Raw genomic sequence first — 21,526 nt, 5'->3', positions numbered from 1 at the left:
CGTGCCCCGGGCGCCATCTTTTTGGGTCACATGGGGGGCGCCGCCATGACCAAATATTTTTTTAAGAAAAATTTAATACAAATTTATCCTGCTCAGTGCAGCAGCACTGTAGCAGTCAAGGGAGTGCGTCGGCGCCCCCTCCCCCACGAGCGGTCCCTTCCGTGCCGCCCGCACACACACCCCATTGTTTTGCTGGAGGCCAGTCAGTGGCCTGGCTTGGCGGCGGCGGGCGCGGCGGTGGGCGCCTTTAATGCTGCTCACTGCACCTGTCCGCCCGTGCCCCCCCCATTATTTTGCTTGCGGCCAGTCAGTGGCCTGGCTTGGCGGCGGGCGCCTTTCATGCTGCTCACTGCGCCTGCCCTTGGCTGAGGCTCGCTCGCTCCGTCACTCGCTTAGTCTGGAACAGCCAGAAAGAGGCCCTCTAGTGGCTTGCCAGCCAGAGGGTCTCTAGTCAGTGACGCACGCATGACTCGGCCAGCGTGCCGAGTCGCGCTGCGCATGCATGCAGTGCATCTGTCCTCCTCTGTTCACCTGCACGTGGTGGCGCGGTCGCCGTCGCGGAGGAAAGCATCGTTGCTGGGGCTGGGGATGCACTGCAGCAGGCGCAGGCAGGACAACGAGGACACACACAGACACCCGGCATGGAAGAAAGGATTCGGCGGCAGGCGGGTGGAAGCAGCAGACCAAGTGTCAGGGTGAGAATGAGTTGCAAAAACTACAGAAGCCACATGTGGAAAAAAACCCATATTAAAGAATCAGGCTTTTATTTAGCTGCCCAACTATGGTCTCAGGTGCCTAATAGGTGTTAATGTTTGCATTATATGCTCCTCTCTCCGCCCCAAAAGAAAGAAAAACAATCATAAAGATTATTTGGCACTCAATCTTAAATGCATGCATGTATATGGAACTGAGAGTCAATTCCCACAGCCTGGGTAGTACAGCAGTGTGAGTTGACTCAAGCAGTGTAACATAGCTGCCTGTGCATTGTTACAAGGTGTTTCAAGAGAGTTTTACCATGAGTTCTGCTTGCTGGCATGCTCGTTTTTGCACTGTGAAAGCTTGCCTGTGATCTCAGTTTACGCTGAAGTGCTCCTATAACAGCTCCATCTCAGAAAAACCTGCAGTGTTAGCTTTAACAAGTGCCTGTGGTATCCTGCTAAAGACACAAAGTTTGGCAAGAAAAATGGGGGAGGGGGTTATATGCCAGGACCTTTGGAGATATTATCTTGCTTGTGAGGAAAAACCTAAGTATAATGTGGTGTGTATCATCAATCATTGCATCATAATTCTGTTGTTTGAGATACAAGCCAACTCCACAGGGTTGTTGCTTGTGAGGAAAAACCTAAGTATAATGAAGTGTGTATCATCATTGCATCATAATTCTGTTGTTTGAGATACAGGCCAACTCCACAGGGTTGTTGCTTGTGAGGAAAAACCTAAGTATAATGTAGTGTGTGTCATCATTGCATCATAATTCTGTTGTTTGAGATACAGGCCAACTCCACAGGGTTGTTGCTTGTGAGGAAAAACCTAAGTATAATGTAGTGTGTATCATCATTGCATCATAATTCTGTTGTTTGAGATACAGGCCAACTCCACAGGGTTGTTGCTTGTGAGGAAAAACCTAAGTATGTAGTGCACCACTCTGGGCTACTTGGAGGGAGAGTTCGCATTTTTGGTTATTTATTGCATTTTGAAATTTTTGGTAATTTTTGTATTTTTAAAAAAATTTTAAATAAAAGTTTTCTGAAACATGTGTGTCAGTCAGATGTATGCTGGGGGGGCGGCGGGGGGCGCAATTTTAGTGCTTGCCCCGGGCGCCATTCTCACTAGTTACGCCTCTGTCCCTGCCACCCCGTTTGCCCCATTGTCCAGATGTACCCAGAAGTAGCTAATGCGCATGGGCACATCAGGTGTGCGCTTGATGCACTCGTGAGCGCATGCACTGAGCATCCCTGCACAATGTGCGTGCACCAGCTTGTGCATGCGCACTAGTTACTTCCGGGTACATCCAGACAAAGGGGCAAACGGGGCGGCAGGGAGGTACGCTGCCACCCTGATGGACCTTTGGAAAACCGAGCACTGGCGGGGGAAATGCAGCATGGGGCATAAGTGCACCCTCCCCCACCCTTAAAGTTATCCCCCTTACTGTCGAACCAGCACCCGCCGGTCTGTGCACATCCCTATCCCAGAGTACAACCAATCCACAGCCACTACTGTTAGAAGGGAAATTACTCCCTGTATCCCGCTTGTCTCTTGGTTAGGTATTTCACCGGACACCAGTATCAAAATTTCAAACAAAGCTTTATTTCAGTGTTAGCCAAAAGCTTTGGGGTACAGTCTGGCAGGCCACCCCCCCTTTTTATACCCTTGAGTAAACAACTTCCGCACCTGTGCATCGCATACAAGCCAAAGTGTTACTTTAACCTCAAAGGTTCTGATTTGCTTCCAAGTGTTATATTTCCCATTTACACTCTTAAGACATCTGGCTTGCAGCCTTGGTTTCCCCTCCCCACTGAGACATTCCTTTAAGTAGTGCCATCATAAAATATCCTCAAGGCATGGGGCTATCCACCAATAGCTGCAAGCTTCATTGATAAGGCATGTATAGCTAAGTGTTGTGCAAACCAACCGTGCTTCTTGGCTGTTGATTGCTATTGTGGATAATATTCCAACACTACTGTCTCTTCAGTGGCCAGCCCTTTTTCCTAGCCCTGCCTCCTCTAGCTCTGGCTTGGATAGCTGCTTTCCATCTTCTTCCTCAAGCTAATGTTCCCTCACTGAATCTCCCACCTGATCTCCTCTCCAGGCCTCTCACAACTAAGATTGGTACATGCCCAGAATTGGCCTAGACAGTCCAGGAAGCGGACACCCTGTCCAAAATGTAGGAAAACTGTTTTCCTGAATATGAAGTGTCCAGGGATTTGAGGGGGAAGATTGTTTTAACAAATATTAGCCATTTTTCTGGTACTTCACTCCAGGCCCTGTCTACATGTTTAAAAGCCCAATATTCTTACCCTTTCTCTAGTATCACTGCTCCGACTAGCTAGGTTGACTCTCTTTCTCTCTATGGCTCAATAAAATCCTTCCCCTCCTTTATGGATCAGCTCTGGAGATAGCGAGAGTGGTAGTGGGCCTCTGGGTTTAGCCATGGGGTATCTGGACAGAAAGCTCACTTTTCTCTAATGGCATCATTGGGGTCCCACTTCTCTCTAGACCACTCATTGCTTGAGCACTCTTCCCAATCCCTGTCAAAAAGTGGGGTTTTAAAATTTGTCCCTTTTGGCATTTGTGTTCACAAATTCTTTCCAACAAATGTGGCAACCCAACACACAGTCCTTTATATAGCCCTCCCCAGTGTAATCTTCAAGGCCTCAACCACTCCTTAACTGTACTGTGTCTAGCCACCTTTGGACCAGTGACAATAGGCCCATTCACAAGTTATGTTCAGCACTTGTACAATGGGTGTTCAGTGAACCAGGAACAGATTTTGACACAGGTGCAAGTCATTCACCTTTTATGCTGAATGCAGGTACAGAAATACACTTCCTATCTGTACCACACATTTGAAGGGCCTGTATCCAGGTTCACTTTTAAAGTGAACACAGGTACAATCATTCACACAAACACATTTATGAGTGTACAGATATCTGTACACCCATGCAGCATAATATCTGAAGGGCTAAATATTTAGTGTTGGACAACAATACACCCTTCTGCAGCCCTGTAGAATGGGGAGAAGGGAGAGGAAGTCCCGCCCCTGCTGTAGGGTTGCCCGGGATGTCCCGCATTTTGGGGGGAAAGTGCTTGTCCCATGAGACATAAGTTTTGGGCAGTATAAAAATATGTTAGATAGATAGATAGATAGATAGATAGATAGATAGATAGATAGATAGATAGATAGATAGATAGATAGAGCTCAGAGTGCAGAAAGAGTTTTTGTTTGAGCACAAGCCTGACTTCCCATCAAAGAGTTTAAGGACTAGCTCTGTGGATCCTACAAACAGTTGTGATGTGGAAAGAAGTCCAAGTGAGGCACAGCAGTTGATATCAAAGCATTCACAAACAGAAAAATGGCTTTTAAATAATTAAATTAATTAGAGTTTTTCTGACCAAACATTTTTGCAAAACCAACCGAAAATCCACATGGTGGACAACTTTTATAAATGCTAGGGCAATGCATCTCATTGAACAACACCATCTAAGACGATGCAAGCCCTAGAAGTACTTTTCTCCAGAAATGATTGCAGAGAAAAATTCCTCTGATATCAGGAGACAGTTCAATACCATACCGGATTGTATTGGTATGATATCCAATAGGTTTGCAGCATGTGGGTGAGGCTTACCTTTACTAAAAACTCATCTTCTTTGAAGAAATCAGCTGCATTTCAAAATGAGCCTCATTCAGAGGTTATAAATCACCCCTCTGTAGCTGTGTAAAATGGGGAGAAGGGAGCAGAAGTCACACCCCTGCCGTAGGGTTGCCAACAGTCCCGCATTATGTCCCGCATTTTCGGGGAAAAGTGCTTGTCCTGTTTGGGACACAATTTCTCCCACTTTTTAACCACATTTAAAATTATTATTATTATTATTTTAACTTTTTAAGCCATCACTGAGCAGCAGCGGAGTGGGACAGCGACGAGAGCTCTCCTGCCTCCCAAACGAAATGATATGAATAGATGCTGCTGAGCTCCTCTCTGGATGGAGCTGGGGCAGTGGCAGGAGCAGGCTCGCTGGGAGGGAGGGACCAGCATGCCGCATGGTGAACAACTGAAACCAAAGCAAAGTACTCACCAGTGAGTGAGTGAGTGAGTGAGTGACACTGACCGAGCCAACTGAGGGAGGGAAGGAGTCTGTCGGACTTGGAGAGAAGGCAGAGAAAGACTACCTTCCCCCAGCCCTGCCTTCCTCCAAATTAGGCAAGCGGGCTGATTTTAGGCTTCTGCACCTAAAATCAGCCCATCTGCCTCATTTGGAGGAAGGCGGGGCCGGAAGAAGGCAGACTTTCGCCACCTTCTCTCTGAGTCTGACAGACTCCATCCCTCCCTCGGTCGTCTCAGTCAGTCTTGTTGGAAATTCTCTGTGGTGAGAGAATCCTTTTCTCATTATAGCAGAGTGCACAGAGGCACAACACAGCGGAATTTAGTTAGGCATGCTATAATGAAAAAGGGTTTCTCCTACCAGAGAGAATTCCCAACATACTAGTGTGGTAACTGTCCAGCAAAAGGGTCTCCAGCCAACTCCCACTTCCCAGGCCCAACACACCAAGTTTAATAAACATTGCAATAGTCGTGCAGAAAGAAGTGGTCTACTGGGACCTGCAGTCTTACATGGAAGAAGGAGGACAAATCACAGCTCATTTCTTCACCACTTATTTCTGCATTAAACATCTATCCACTGCCTTGCTGCAGCGAGATAGCAAGGCTGAAGCGGACCCTGGGACAAGAAGTGAAGTTGGGCCCTCTGTGCCCCCTGCCTCGTTCTCCCCCACCCTGTATTGGAGATGGAGTTCCAGTGCATCGACCTTTTGCACCAACTATCCTAATGACCACTAGGGGCAGTGGGAACAGCAGTAGCTAGTGAGGATCTCCTTACATAAGAACATAAGAACAGCCCTGCTGGATCAGGCCCAAGAAGGCCCATCTAGTCCAGCATCCTGTTTCGCACAGTGGCCCACCAGATGCCGCTGGAAGCCACAGACAGGAGTTGAGGGCAGGCCCTCTCATCTGCCATTACTCCCCTGAAACGGGTAGAACCTGTCCCTGTCCCTGCTTGCCTTTACTCTATGATCCCTGTTTTGACTCCTCAGGTACTTCCTGTAGTGAGTCAGTCCTCTTCCATTTCTCCTAGAAAGAAGATGGGGAAAAACCTATTCATTATGTAGCTGATTTATAGGGTAGCAGGGGGAGAGGGGGCCCGTGTTCTCCCCTCTCCCTGGTGGCATAATGAAGAAAATAGGGAGGGGTGGACCTGGGGGCCAATCAGGAACTGGGGGTGCCTGGGTTCTTTGAACACATCTGCTCAATTATAGCTAAACCCCTGTAGGAGAGGTCTTTCCTATCTCAATTGTACTTCACCAATAAATCAATTTAGTTTAGACTCTTCAGCGATCTCCATGTGTGTTACTTAAATAGCTGCAACCACTAAACTCTGCCCTCTGTAACTGGAGTGGTAGCTTCCTTGGTGCTTTGCTAAATAATCACACACCCCAACACCCCATCCCATGACTTTGCTGCAGAAATATGATATTCTCAGCATGCCCTCTCTCTTGCTCCTAAGCAAATAACATCACACACTCCCCACACTCCAATCAGGAGCTGGAAGCTTGCCAATGAGTCAGGGAGGCAAGAGGGGAGAGTGAAGAGTGGGCTGTTTCCCAGTTAGCAGTTCCCCCACCCTCATAGAAGAGAGCTGGTCTTGTGGAAGCAAACATGAATTGCCCGCTTTGCTAAAGAGGCTCCACCGTGGTTTGCATGTGAATGGGAGACTACATGTGTGAGTACTGTAGGAAATTCCCCTTAGGGGATGGGGAAGAGCATCTGTATGCTTGCATGCAGAAGGTTCCAAGTTCCCTCCCTGGCATCTCCAAGATAGGACTGAGAGAGACTCCTGACTGGAAGCTTGGAGAAGCCGCTGCCAATCTGTGTAGACAATTGTGAGCTAGATGGACCATTGCTCTGACTTGGTAGAAGGCAGCTTCCTATGTTCCTATGGGCTCAGGGAACTAGTTCCCCACCATGTCCAATTATAGCTAGGATACTGCCTTACTGCAATAACTTGTCTCTGTCCCCCAGCTTGATTACTTATCTGCACACATTATCTTTTCCTCTGTGTTCAGAACAATTTCCAGTACTAGATAAATTGTGCTACAACTAGCAACCAGTGATATTGCGAACATGTTTCTGCGTGAATATCTCCATGTGTGAAGAAGGGAAGAGAGTTCTGAGAGTTCTGTGATCAGTCTTGTTCAGCACATTCATTGCAAAGACAAGTACTTGTTACCTCTAGTAATAATGGTGTACTAAAGATTAGGTGCCATGAACATCTTTAGTTTTCATCATTAGGTGCTTCTTCATATTCAGATCAGACCTCAACATGATAATGAAGCATTTTGGAATAAAAATGCAACCTAATAACCCAGCACTGGAGGCCAAGATGGAGAAGACCTGCACAGCCACCATGTGTTTCCCCTTTGTGCTCAGATAGGCAGGCACAAAGGACACCCAAACACTGCAAAAGACCAACATGCTGAAAGTGATCAACTTGGCTTCGTTAAATGTCCCAGGCAGCTTCCTGGCTAGGAAAGCCAATGTGAAACAGACGGTGGCTAGGAAGCCCATATAGCCAAGAGAGCTATAAAACATGGCAATTGAGCCTTCATTGCACAACCGGATGATCTGTCCAGGCTGGGAGTGCATGTCAGAGTCTGGGAAAGGTGGAGAGATCCCCAGCCAGATGGCGCAGATGCCAAGCTGAATACCAGAACAAGAAATGACAATGGAGTTGGCCAAACTCTTCCCCAGCCATTTTCTCAACTTGTTCCCTGGCTTTGTGGCCATGAATGCGACCACCACAGTGATGGTTTTTGCCAACAAAGAAGAGATTGTAACTGAGAAGATGATGCTGAAGGCAGTTTGTCGGAGAAGGCAGGTCATCTTCCTAGGCCGACCAATGAACAGAAAGGAGGACAAAAAGGAAAGCAGAAGGGAGACAAGGAGAATGTAGGAGAGGTCCCGGTTGTTGGCTTTCACAACTGGAGTTTTTTGATATAGAATGAATATTCCTAAGACAAAAACTGTAGTTAGTGACAAGAACAGAGCGAAGAAAGCTAGACTGATCCCCAGATAGTCTTTATAGGACAGGAATATTATGACCTTGGGGATACATCGGTCTCGGTCCCTGTTTTGTTGCTGATTGACAGGACACTTCTTGCAATAGTCTGCATCTGAAAAGAAAAAGAGTGACTTCAGTGGCACGTTTCATAATTTTTGAAAGTCTATAAGGCTCTCCATATGAGCAGCATGGAAAGGCCAAAGGGGGTTTAGTGGGGAGAACAGGCTTGATCCACTCTCCTCGCAAATGAGCTGGGAGCCCTCCCTGGGTGGCCGGATTGGCCAGATGATTACCGGCTCTGTCATGGAGCCAGTTGGTGCTGCAGAGTTTGCAGGCCTCTTGGCCCCTGGAAGTCATAGGAACATAGGAAGCTGCCATCTACTGAGTCAGACCAGTGGTCTATCTAGCTCAGTCTTGTCTTCAGAGACGGGCAGCGGCTTCTCCAAGGTTGCAGGCAGGAATCTCTCTCAGCCCTATCTTGGAGATGCCAGGGAGACCTAGCCTGATTTTTTGCTGATCATGGGAATAGTTTCATAATTTATAAGGCCGAGCCACTGTGTCAATCTGATAGACATGTGGGACAAACAAGCCCTCTGTTGGGCTTTGTCAGAGGGCGGTCCTCTCCATCATGACAGCAGGTAGCCGCTGACCGCTGTTGGAAGGCATGCTGCTGTCGTAGCAGAACTCCTTGGATATACAAAATATCTGTCAAGCCAGGCCTACCCTGCCCTCTTTTCCTCCCTCTTCTTTATGTGGGTCTGGGTGAGGGCAGGAGACAGACTGTGCAATGTCCTCCTTGTTCCATAGGGAGCATTCAGCCAGGTGCCTTGCCTTCCATGAGTTCCATTAAAAGGCTTTTTTCCCCTGCTTCAAAATTCACTTTTAAGTTCCCAAGTTGGGCAGCTGGCCATGGCTGCAGCCTCAGGAAAAAAATGAATCCCAAATCCATGGAGGACAAGGCAGCTGCAGGGAGGAGGAGGAGGAGGAAGAGGTGGAGGAGTCAGAGGAGGACAGAGGGGGTCTTACAGACATGTCGGCTTTCCTATTGGCCCTGACCCAACACATGACACAACAGTTGAGAAGGACTTTTGGGACATAAGAACATAGGGTCATAAGAACAGCCCTGCTGGATCAGGCCCAAGACTCATCTAGTCCAGCATCATCCAGTCCATTTGAAAGAGTCATCTTTCAAAGTGATGACGCTCTTTTCATTTATTTATTTATTTATTTATTTATTTTATTACATTTATATCCCGCTCTTCCTCCAAGGAGCCCAGAGCGGTGTACTACATTCTTGAGTTTCTCCTCACAACAACCCTGTGAAGTAGGTTAGGCTGAGAGAGGAGTGACTGGCCCAGAGTCACCCAGCAAGTCTCATGGCTGAATGGGGATTTGAACTCGGGTCTCCCCCATCCTAGTCCAGCACTCTAACCACTATACCACTCTGGCTCCTATTTATTTAGCTCCTATATTTAGCAGGTGGGAAGCAGCTGATCCTGTTCAGCCCCAGCACAGCATTCTACCAGTGCCTGTTCCTGGTGTCTCCTTTGTGTTTCTTTTAGATTGTGAGCCCTTTGAGAACAGGGAACCATCTTCTTCCTAATATTAATTTTCTATGTAAATTATTTTGAGAACATTTTTGTTTTATTATTATTATTTCTTGTTTACACAGTCAGACAGGTGTTATTGACTGGTTTGTTTTATCCAGACATTGAGTCCTTCCCAAGGACCTGGGATGGCTGAATTTTATTATCAGTTGCTATAGATATCGTCGCAGAATATAGGCTGTTCCCAGTAAAGCTGCTTTTTGTAACTGGCTGATGGTGCTTTCTGTGGCCCCTATGGTGTTGAGGTGCTCTTCAAGGTCTTTTGGAACTGCACCCAGGGCGCCAATGACCACTGGGATTATTTTGGTCTTTTTCTGCCACAGCCTTTCAATTTCAATTTGTAGATCTTTGTATTTGGTGATTTTTTCTATTTCTTTTTCTTCTATTCTGCTATCCCCGGGTATTGCTATGTCGATTATTTTCACTTGTTTTTCTTTCTTCTCGACCAGAGTTACATCTGGTGTGTTGTGTGGCAGATGTTTGTTTGTAGTCGGAAGTCCCATAATATTTTTACATCTTCATTTTCTACCACTTTTTCAATTTTATGGTCCCACCAATGTTTGGCTACAGGTAGCTTGTATTTTTTTGCAGATGTTCCAGTGTATCATCCCTGCTACCTTGTCATGCCTTTGTTGTTGTTGTTGTTGTTGTTGTTTTATTAACAATAACAATAAACAACTTTAGTATCTATGTGATTAATTCTCTTAGCCGGTGCGTGTCCAGGATTTAGCAGCAGAACTCTCACGACACACTGCGAGAGTTCCGGCGGAGTGAGGAGAAGAGGGGGAAGAAAGTTCCAGCGGTGGCCAGCCAACCAGCCGGCAGAGAAGGGGGGGGGAGAGAAAAGCAGCGGCATGGATAGAAAAGAGGCGGCGGGCGGTGGGCGGTGGGGAGAGAAGGGCAGCGCCAGTGGCACCGGCGGGCTAGCGGGCCAGCGAGAGAAAAGCAGTGGCGGGCGGGCAGAGTGAGGGGAGAGAAAAGCAGCAGCAGCGGGAGGGGGGGAGAAAAGCCATGGCAGGCGGGCGGGAGGGAGAAAAAAATGATGGCAGTGGGGCCCTTCTTGGCCACCCGCGGCAGCTCTGGGGGGAGATGGGAGGGGGGAGGGCTGGAGAGCACGGGGCCGGAGGGAAGGGGAAGAGAGGAGAGACAGGGCAAGAGGAAGAGGGACGGGGAAACAGCCGGTCCCAAAGCGCTGCACAGATGCTCTATGCGGGGTCGGCTAGTAATAGTATAAGTATCACTATTATTCTACTGCTTTTTTGAATACAATTTTTGCAGAAAAACAGGATTAAGGCAAAATGAAGTAAAACTATACTGCAGCTGCCTTACAACAGGAATATGGAAGGAAATATAACCTTCAAATGAAAGCAAATAAAGTGATGACAAATTAGCTGAAAGCCGGATAGCAGTGGATAACCCAACAAGAACTTCTACTCTTCATGCAGAAATTCCTAGTTTGATTCTTGGCAGCGTCTTCAGGTAGGCTTGGGAAAGACTCCTTCCTGAAACCTTGGAGAGCTGCTGCCAGTCCGTGTAAACATTACTCAGCTTGAGAGACCAATGGTCTGATTCAGTATGGCAGCTTCCTATGTGAACAGTAGAATATGGGAGATGGTTTGAGGGCTGTGGTTTTCAAAGCCTGTACCTTGAATGGACCACCTTAAGTGGCGCAGTGGGAAAATGCTTGACTAACAAGCAGAAGGTTGCTGGTTCAAATCCCTGCTGGTAGGTTATATGGGGCAGAATATGGGAAACACCTATTTTGGGGCAGCAGCGATATAGGAAGATGCTGAAAGGAGGCATCATCTCATACTGTGTTGGAGGTGGCAATGGTAAACCCCTCCTGAATTCTATTCTACCAAAAGAAAACCACAGGGCTCTGTGGGCGCCAGGAGTCAGAATCGACTTGACAGCACTTTACTTTACCTTGAATGGATTGTTTTTACATCACTTAGAAAACCACCATGCTGCAAGGGATTCTGGGGCATAATTTCGAGCACACACTCAATTCATGCAAGTCAGACCTGCTGGGCCACACTCTTGTCCCCTACCAACTAAGGACCCAAGTGGCACGTGATGGTGTTAAAGCAGAGGCCATGCATGAGATGTAAACCAGAAAAAGTATGCACAGGTTATTTGGCTGCTCCGGCATAGTCTTGTGCAGCTTTCCTGTTATTGGCAACCTCCCTTCAGCATTTTGGTTGAGTGAATCTTTGCCCTATTCCACCCGGGCGGCCCTTCCTCCTGGGGTTCCTGACCTTCCTGGTTGGAGATTGTCCCTTCCACACACGGAGCACAACCGTAGCAGCAAAATGGCTTCCCTTCCTGAATCACCTTGGCGTATCCAGGGAGACAGCTTTCGGTGCACCTGGAATGTGGCACGGACTAAGAGTAAAGACAAAGACCATCAAGCAAAGAGAGTTAGGGTTATTTTTGTGGATGGGAATGCCTAGGACAATCAGTCAGGCTATAGAAGCTTTTGTGGTGCAATCAGGGGCATTGGGAGCTTGGCTGAGACCAAAGTTCCCTAGTGCAGGGATTCTCAACGTTTGGTCCCCAGATGTTATTGGACTTCAACTCCCATAATCCCCAGACAAAGGCCACTGTAGCTGGTTCAATAACATCCAATAACATTTGGGGACCCAACGTTGAGAATCCCTGCTCTAGTGGATACCACATCCCTAGGCTTCACAATCACATGCGCGGATGTACATGACCCAAGCCACGCCTCTGCATCTGACATCAGGCACAAGGGGGCGGGACCAGTACTGAGGATGGGGCCCATCAACCCAGCAGAGCTTCCCTTCCCCAGCCAAGTTTAATGGAATCACTGGCTGGGAGCAACCTTCCTTGCCTTCTCAAGGAGGCAGCCTGCAATTCAATGAACCGCTAACTGGGGAAGGGAAGCTCTGCTGGGCTGATGGGCCCCATCCTCTGCATTGACCCCGCCCCCTTGCTTCTGACATCAGACATGGGGGCAGGGCCAATGCCCAGGAGAAAAAGCTGGGGCTTTCCCCCGCCCAGCATAGTCAGCATTTCGGTGAAACACTGGCTGGAGAGGAGAAAGGCGTGCCAGCTAGCGAATGCTTTGTTCTCCAGCTGGGTGCAGGAGGGTGCAAGGGGGTGCCCTGGCCGAGGGCAAGGTGGTGCCTTGGGGGGGGCATACCCTGGCATCTGGGGGACAAGCGTCCCCCCCGCTCCATAGTCCCTACACCCCTGTGTGCAACATCTGCTGTAGGCCGACTCCTGAGCCCTTTCCTTTTCCCAGCATTCCCAAGACCTCTCCACCTTGATTTTGACCTCCTACTAGGAAATACAATGAATTCATTGATGACTCCTCAGGCTTTCTCTTGAGCTAGCTTCACGCCTCTGCACTGTCTCACACAACCCTCCCAGATCTGTTTACCCTCTTCAGAGACTACTGCCTTTGGTTGTGGACATTTGCTTCACCTTTGGCCTGGTCAACAATGGAATGCCATCTGCTTGCTGCAGTTTAGGCTTCTGCGTCTTCAGCTGCCTGTTCAAGCCACTAATATCCGGGACCCTGAGTAGGAGAACATGTCTTCTGGGTCTGCATTTGTTTGAGGCTGAACATTGCCAGCAAAAACGTGTGGCTTGCTGATCCCTGTGCATAGTCTAGAGAATACCTTCTTGGTTATGAGCCCCACCATTTATTGAGATCCTCTGTGGAGATCCGCCTGCAGTTCACACCAGCTATGCAGGGATGGGCCTTCTCTGTTGCTGTCCCAAGGCTTTGGCATGCACTCCCTGCTGTAGTAAGAGCCTCCCCATCTCTGACAGTTTTTAAGAAAATGCCTGTCTTCACCTAAGCTTTTAATTAGCTTTTAATGTGAGTTTTGTTTCAAACTGTTTTAATGCTTTAATTACTGTTTTAATTATGCCATATTTGATATAAACCACCCAGACACACAAGTCTGAGGCAGTATACAAATATACTAAATAAATAAAAAAATTAATAAATAGTTCCTGTCATGCTATTCCCTGCCATTAGAACTGCCAAGTCACCAAAGCTGGCCTGTAGGCTGATAGGAACCTAGGAAGCTGCCATATTCAGAGTCAGGCCATTGGTCCATCTAGCTCAGTATCGTCTGCACAGACTGGCAGTGGCTTCTCCAAGGTTGCAGGCAGGAGTCTCTCTCAGCCCTATTTTGGAGATGCCAGGCAGGGAACTTGGAACCTTCTGCACGTAAGCATGCAGGTGCTCTTCCCAGAGCGGGCCCATCCCTAAGGAGAATAGCTTCCAGTGCTCACACATGTTCTCTCCCATTCATATGCAAACCAGGACAGAACCTGCTTAGCAAAGGGGACAATTCATGCTCCCTACCATAAGACCAGCTGTCCTCTATGAGTGAGGGAGATCTGCTAAATGGGAAACAGCCCACTCTTTCTGCCAGTCAGTGTAGACCAGGCCCTCTCAACTTTGGCCCTCCAGCTGTTTTGGACTACAACTCCCATAATTCCTAGCCAGAGCAGCCAATAGTCAGGGACTGTGGTGTTGTAGGCCAACAACTGCAGGAGGGCCGGAGTGGAGAAACCCTGGTGTAGACACTGAGCTAGATGAACCAATGGTCTGACTCAGTATAAGGCAGCTTCCTATGTACCAAATTTGGTAGGAATGATATCTTTTTGCACTATAGTGAGTGCTTAGCAAATTGGTAGAATTTAAAAGGCCAAATAAAAGGCCAAAAAAGGCCAAAGGTTTTAATTGATTTTAATGTTTTATTTATTTGTATTGTTTTATTATTGTGAACCCACCCAAGACTTTGGTTTGGGGCAGTATAAAAATCCATTAAATAAATAAATAAATAAATAAATAAAGGCAAAAAGAATAAAATGAAGCAAATGGTTTTCCCACCTGGTTAAACCCCTTAGGCCACAAGATGGCATGCTGGTCTTTAGCGAACACTATTTCTGAGGTCGAATGTCCTTCGGTAATCCCAACATTCACACTAAGAATGGTTTTATTGGGAAGCAAAAACAACTTCACAATATCAAAGTAGGCTGCCAGGTCCCCATTTGCATCCAAATGCACTCCATCCATGGAAATATTGTAAAACCGTAAGTTTCTCAGATAAGAGTGGAACTAAAATGACACCAAAAAAAGAATTGCATTTTGCAAAGAGGAAAACATGTTGGAAAGCTCGGTCAGGCTTAGTTGGAGTTCTCAACTACAAAAACTCGGCGCTTGTGAACATCTCCTGTGGATTCATACTATGACTACAACGGCAACTATGAAGCTCGTCACACGAGCACTGCGGAGAGTCGAGGAGGGTTCTGCTGGGAGAGCGGGCTTGCGCCTAGCCCTGGGCAGCAATTACCAGCTCTGTCATGGAGCAGGTAGGGGCAGCGGGTATTGGGGACCACCCAGCCCCTGGAAATCCCAGAATGCCCCACATGAGTGTGCAGGACATTCTGGGGAGACCCCCCACCCCAAGGCCAGGAGGCTTGTTGTAGCCTCCCGATCAAGGGTTTCCTCGTGAGTCGCGCCGTGGCAACTCAAGATCGAAAAAACGGGGTTAGTGGAGCGCTTGCTCCACTCACCTCATTTAAGGGGGGGTATTTACGGAGGTAATTTATGGAGGTTACACACGCATCATTGGCTCCCTTCATCAGGTTCCAGCTGCTCGTGAGATTAGCCTCTATGAATATTTATATGCTGGTTTTCAAGAGAAGTTCTCAAACCAGTTTACAGAGAAATAGATAAATCACCAATAAGAGGGTTCCCTGTCTCCAAAGGGCTCACAAGTGAAAAAGAAACACACCAAGAAGTTTTTCATGCCCAGCTTTTAGTCCACATCTCCTCCAGAATGGAGAGATGCATTCATATATTGGCCAGATTTAGCCCAAAGTCCTTGCAAGTTATCAGGGAGCACTTCACACACAATTCGGGTTTTTTATTGTGTGTTAGAGTATAGCCCGATTTATATCCAGGGTAAAAAAAAAAATCCACTTTTGTGTCAGTTTAGGGGGGCAACTTCGAACTCACGGTAAAGCCTCACAGAAAACCCGCAGTAAAGCCTGATGTCTGGGGTTGGATAAGGACAGCCTATCCCCCTCTAAGAGAATCACCACATTAAAAGGCGTCTCTTTGTTCAGTTACCAGGGATAGCTTAAGAATTCATAGTGACAACATGAATAGTGACACATACAACTGATATAAGTTTTTAAAAAACCTAAACACATACAAATGAACACAATGAATATTTATATACCACTTTTGAACAAAAGTTTTCAAAGCGCGCACTCTCTCTCTCTCTCTCTCTCTCTCTCTCTCTCTATCTATCTATATATATATATATCTCCCTAGCCACCTGAGGGATGCTGTGCTGGGGATGGATAGGGTCAGTTCCTCTCCCCCTGCTAAATAAAGAGAATCACCATTTTTTAAAGGTGCCTCTTTGCTCAAACGTTTACATAAAACAGAAGAGGTAAGCAGCAGATCAATATGTCATCTAATGGCACTTCATAATATATTTTATGTATTTATTTATATTTATTTATCTATTCAATTTCTATACCGCCCTTCCAAAAATGGCTCAGGGCGATTTACACAGAGAAATAACAAATAAATAATAAATAAGATGGCTCCCCATCCCCAAAGGGCTCACAATCTCAAAAGAAACATCAGATAGACTCCAGCAACATTCACTGGAGGTACTGTGCTGGGGGTGGATAGGGCCAGTTACTCTCCCCCTGCTAAATAAAGAGAATCATCATGTTACAAGGTACCTCCTTGCCAAGTTAGCAGGGGTTAACAATAATATAGTGTTGTGCCACGTGGTGCTGCATAATAGCACATGGAGGAAGTAATCATATAAACGCTAATCCATTGCACAGAAGGATGGGGATACAGAGAAGGTAAACACAAACAGCTTCTGTTTCCAAATGAAATAATCCCTCATCTAAGAATGCCCAGAGTCTGAGAGCAGAACTGGACAACCAATACTAATTTTCATGATCATGGAGCTACCTTTGAAGGGAAATGACTACCTGCCATGGCTGTAACCTTTGAGATTTCAACCCCTCCATCCTCCTCTGCATGGATCTGGATGAGTAGGCAGCATTTAAGGCCTGAGCCACAGTCTGGACAGAGGTGTAAATACTGTAACTATCCAGGGATAGGCTGGTATCAACCTCATCTTTGGGGGCTGGGATCTTCTCCAGCTCTCTGCATCTTTTCCGATCTTTCACAGACAGTATATGCTTTCTTTCTGAACAACCGTAAGCTCTGTCTGAGAACAGTGTTAAAGAAGTGCCATCCTTTTGGGGGTGGATGTAGAAGGAGACAATAGCATGTGTGTCCTTGCCAAAAATTTTGTAAAACATGTACAGGTTGACGTCCTGCAAAGCTGTTGCGATCCAAATTTTCCCCGCAATGGAAATCTTTTCCTTTCCAACCTGATACATCACCCATTTTAAACCAAGCAGGGATTGGGTGTCTCCAGGGAAAACGACAACATTGATTTGTCTCTGTATGAGAAATGAAGCCACGCCAGAATATTTGTTGAACACCATAAGTATTGGGATGCTGTCCGAGAAGCCAACGCAAACACCGCTCCCAGTGAAGAGAGTGGTCAAAGTCCTCCTGAATCTTTCCCCATCATCAGTGTCTGGAGCAATAAGACCGATCCACGTCCATCTGAAATGCAGGAGCAGTTTCACAACCCCCGGGTACTTGGTTTCTTCTTTGGGGAGCATCCGGTAAAAATATGGGAACTGAGTTTTATCATTAAGAAGAGAAGAAACAAAACCATAGCTGACCTGGTAAGGAAAAGCAGATGGGGTTTTTGTTCTGTTCTGAGGACAATGCTTAGATGTATGTTTGCTAAAGGGTTCACAATTTAAATTAAATTAAAATCACTAGAATAATCATTAAAATCCCTGTCATTCTGATTCTGAGGTGCATTTATTTATTTAAAAGAGTTTTAACGTGCTTAAGAATATAAAGACAGCCTTGCTGGGTCAGGCTCAAGGTTTATTGGGTCTAGAATCCTGTTTCACACAGTAGCCCACCAGCAGCCAGAAGATGAAAACATGCCCCCTCTCTGCTGTTGCTCCCCTTCAACTGGTATACCTACACATCATGCCTCTGAGATTGCAGTAGCCTATAGCCATCAAGACTAGTAGCCACTGATAGACCTGTCCTCCATGAATTTGTCTAAAGCCATCTATGCAGGTGGTCATCACCATATCCTGTGGCAGAGAGTTCCACAGTTTAATTATGTGCTGTGTGGGGGAAAATGCTTCCTTTTGTTGGTCCTAAATTTCCTGGCAATCATGTCCATGGAATGACCCCTGGTTCTAGTGTTGTGAGAGAGGGAGAAGAATTTCTCTCTGTCCACTCTCTCCAGACCATGCATAATTTTATACACCTCTATCATGTCTCCCCGCAGTTGTCTTTTTTCTAAACTAAAAAGCCCCATAAATTTGTAGCCTTGCACTAGCCCCTGATCATCTTGGTTGCCCTCTTCTGCACCTTTCCCCGTTTTATAATGTGCTTTCTGTCAAGGTCTGGCCCAAGGCCAGGGAAGTTCTCGGCTCGGCTGCACGCTGTCGGCTGAATGACAAATGTCGAATCTCAGCAATGAGTCGGAGTTTGGAGCTGTAATTTATGGAGCAAGCTGAGAGCTCCCAGCTGGTAGGAATTTACGGCTTGTCAGCCTTCAACAATAGCCGTTTGCTCCTCCTAACCGCTTCTAATTGTGTCCTGTGTTTAGAACACCTGCGTTGTTGCGGTGTCAGCGGTGTTCCAATGTCTAGTTCACCCTCTGATTGGTTCCTCACGCTTTCTGTTGACTCAGGCTGCTGAGCCTGTTCTAAATCATCAGCTGGATTTACTGCCGCTGTCTTAGGAACACTGACAGCCGGGCTCTGCCCTTCAGACATTCCTGACTCGGCTGGAAAGCCGACAGCTTCCCCTTCCTCCTCACTGTCGGCGCTCGAGGGCATGACACTTTCTGAGATACGGTGACCAGAACTATATGCAGCATAGGTGTCAATGTAGTCATGAATCTTTCACCATTGTCATTGTCTAGAGCAAAGCGAGCAATCCATGACCACCCAAAATGCAAAAGCACTTTCACAATCCCCACATACTGGGTTTCTTCTTTAGGGACTGTCCAGTAGACAAAAAGGAATTGAGTCTTATCATGAAGAACATGAGCAACAAATCCATAACTGACCCAGCAAAGAAAAGATATTTATTTATTTATTCATTCATTCATTCATTCATTTGATTTCTATACCGCCCTTCCAAAAATTGCTCAGGGCGGTTTACACAGAGAAATAATAAATAAATAAGATGGCTCCCTATCCCCAAAGGGCTCACATTCTTAAAAAAACACAAGATAGACACCAGCAACAGTCACTGGAGGTACTGTGCCGGGGGTGGATAGGGCCAGTTACTCTCCCCCTCCTAAATAAAGAGAATCACCACGGTAATTTGATTGATTGATTGATTGATTGATTGATTGATTGATGAGGACAAAGATTGAATGTTTGTTGGCATGGAATTCTTAACTAGCAACAAAGCTATAACTGACCTGGGGGGGGAAAGGAAGTGCATGAAATGTATTGCATTTTATTTTGTTTTGAGGACAAAGGTCCAATACCTGTTGCCGTGAAATGAGAAAGGTGCAAAATTGTCAGTAATTTGAAGAGGGGTTGCTACTGATGGCATTTACATCATTTACATTACATGGGAATTCTCTTTGGTGAGAGAAACCCTTTTTCATTAAAGCAGAGTGCACAGAGGCACAACACAGCGGAATTTAGTTAGGCATGCATGTATGCTGAGAGTAAAGTAACTTGGAGCCAATTCATAGTTTCAAATCAATATATAAGGCATTTATTAAGGAACTCCATTCTAGATAGGCAAGTGAGGAGTTAGGATCTCTAATCTATCTATCTAGCTGGATGCAGATGGATTCTGCATCTTCTCTGCACACATGATGCAGGGAGAGAAGCTTGCCATGTTGCAAGGTAGAAGGACAGGTAGGGAAGAAGGGAGAGAAAGGAAGTTAGTCCCTGAGATTAGCAATCTACATATCCAAAGGGATAGTGTCAGAGCAATAGAGAAGGGATGACCAATGTCTTGACCCTCTAGCCCTCTGACTCACTAGTCTGTCCTCCACTGTCTGAGACAAGAGACAGCGCAAAGTCCTTAACTTCCAACACTTTGATCCCCCCGCCCCCCCACCCCCAGGCAAACACAGGATTTTGGAAGTAACCGTGGAAAATATGAAATATCTGTGTGCAAATTACAATATGTGAAATTTCAGTCAAGACATTCTTAGTTCTCTCGCGCTGCCCACTGTCCCCTTCTTGACTTCTCTGGCAAAATTTCAAAATGGTATTAGACTTATCTTGCCTCTCCCTGCACCCGACCTTCAACACAGGAACATAGGAAGGTGCCATATACTGAGTCAGACCATAGGTCCATCTAGCTTAGTACTGTCTACCCAGACTGGCAACGGCTTTTCCAAGGTTGCAGGCAGGAGTCTCTCCCAGCCCTATCTTGGAGACGCTAGGGAGGGGACTTGGAATCTTCTGCACACACGCATGCAGATGCTCTTCCCAGAGCGGCCCCATCCCCTAAGGGGAATATCTTACAGATCTCACATGTATAGTCTCCTATTCAGATGCAAAGCAAAGTGGACCCTGCGGACTGTGGACTTCCAAATTGGACTTCCAAAGAAAAGAGTTGTGGTATACAAGGACAAGGCAGTGGACAAGGCTGTTTGTTAGCCCCTCCTCTACTCCAGGACTGGAATACAAGTAACTAAAGCCCCATTCAAAAGCTGGCCTGGCTCAAGGAATGGATTAATCAAAAACACCACACCAGCCTTCATACCTGTGGGATCTTGTAGATGCTTGACATGGCTGAAATATGGATGGAGATGTCAGATTCGGACCCTTCGAGAATAGCCAGTGGGTGAGTCTGCCGTCCGCAGCTGTAGTTTGGAATATTCTGCTGCCCAGGTGACAACAGGTCTGCCACGGCCTCAGATGTCGTCCAGACATTGAAATAGTTCTCGTAGAGGTTGTAGCCCAGGGTGATGTTGGGTAAGAGTCTGGGATTCTCATTGATCTCCTGAATGGCACGCGCAAAGGGCAGGATGTAGCTGTACGTCATGTCTGTGAATCTGCAACAAAACAGATGTGATGTGTCACCCACCATTCAGTGGCTGACATCCAGGCTACTACTGCTATTACTATCAATATTTATATACTGCTCTTTAACCAAAATTCTTACATTGAAAAAATAATAATACATAAATAAGATGGCCCCCTGTCCCCAAATGGCTCACAATCTAAAAAGAAACATAAGATAGACACCACCAACAGCCACTGGAGGGATGCTGTGCTGGGGGTGGATTGGATCACTTGAACATAAGAATGTAAGAGCCTGCTGGATGGGCTTGGGCCTGCTGGATCAGGCCCAAGGTCCATCCAGTCCAGCATCCTGTTTCATGCCTCTGGGAAGCCCACAGGCAAGAGCTGGGGCATGCCCTCTCTCCTATGACTACTCTCCCTGATAAATAAAGATAACCACCACTTTAGAAAGGTGCCATGCTGAAAGGCATCCTCTCATACTGCACAGGAGATGGCAATTTAGGAGAGGAGAGCTGGTCTTGTGGTAGCAAGCATGACTTGTCCCCATAGCTAAGCAGGGTCCACCCTGGCTGCATTTGAATGGGAGACTAGAAGTGTGAGCACTGAAAGAGATTCCCCTCAGGGGATGAAGCCGCTCTGGGAAGAGCAGAAGGTTCCAAGTTCCCTCCCTGGCAGTATCTCCAAGATAGGGCTGAGAGAGATTCCTGCCTGCAACCTTGGAGAAACTGCTGCCAGCCTGTGAAGACAATACTGAGCTAGATAGATCAATGGTCTGACTCAGTATATGGCAGTTTCCTATGTTCCTATATTCCTATGCCTTTTGGGGGAAAGCTATGGAAGGGGTTAGCCACCTAGTGGCAAAACGGGGAAGTAACTTGCCTAGGGAGCAAGAGGTTGCTGGTTCGAATCCCTGCTGGTATGTTTCCGAGACTATGGGAAAGACCTATATT

General features: G+C 46.7%; 2 protein-coding genes across 2 annotated transcripts in view; both read right to left on the bottom strand.

Annotated features, from left to right (window-relative positions):
• Positions 1-7,028: 7,028 nt before the first annotated feature.
• LOC128343848 (vomeronasal type-2 receptor 26-like) lies at positions 7,029-8,499 on the bottom strand. The gene is made up of 2 exons (XM_053293282.1): positions 8,484-8,499; positions 7,029-7,945 (listed from the first exon to the last, which is right to left on the bottom strand). The coding sequence occupies exons 1-2, from the start codon at positions 8,497-8,499 to the stop codon at positions 7,029-7,031; spliced, it is 933 nt and encodes a 310-aa protein (XP_053149257.1).
• A 3,830-nt stretch (positions 8,500-12,329) lies between these two features.
• LOC128343847 (vomeronasal type-2 receptor 26-like) overlaps positions 12,330-21,526 on the bottom strand; it is a 63,641-nt gene continuing 54,444 nt past the window's right edge. Inside the window, exons 2-4 of the mRNA XM_053293279.1 lie at positions 20,314-20,605; positions 17,007-17,222; positions 12,330-12,539 (exon numbers count right to left, since the gene is read on the bottom strand). Of these exons, the coding sequence (XP_053149254.1) occupies positions 12,330-12,539; positions 17,007-17,222; positions 20,314-20,595 (708 nt within the window). The 5' untranslated portion in view covers positions 20,596-20,605. The remainder of the gene's footprint in view (positions 12,540-17,006; positions 17,223-20,313; positions 20,606-21,526) is intronic.

Source organism: Hemicordylus capensis, chromosome 2 (genome assembly GCF_027244095.1).
Source record: "Hemicordylus capensis ecotype Gifberg chromosome 2, rHemCap1.1.pri, whole genome shotgun sequence".
In the NCBI taxonomy this organism is placed as follows: Eukaryota; Metazoa; Chordata; class Lepidosauria; order Squamata; family Cordylidae; genus Hemicordylus; species Hemicordylus capensis.
This window is presented reverse-complemented; position numbering and strand designations above follow the sequence as displayed.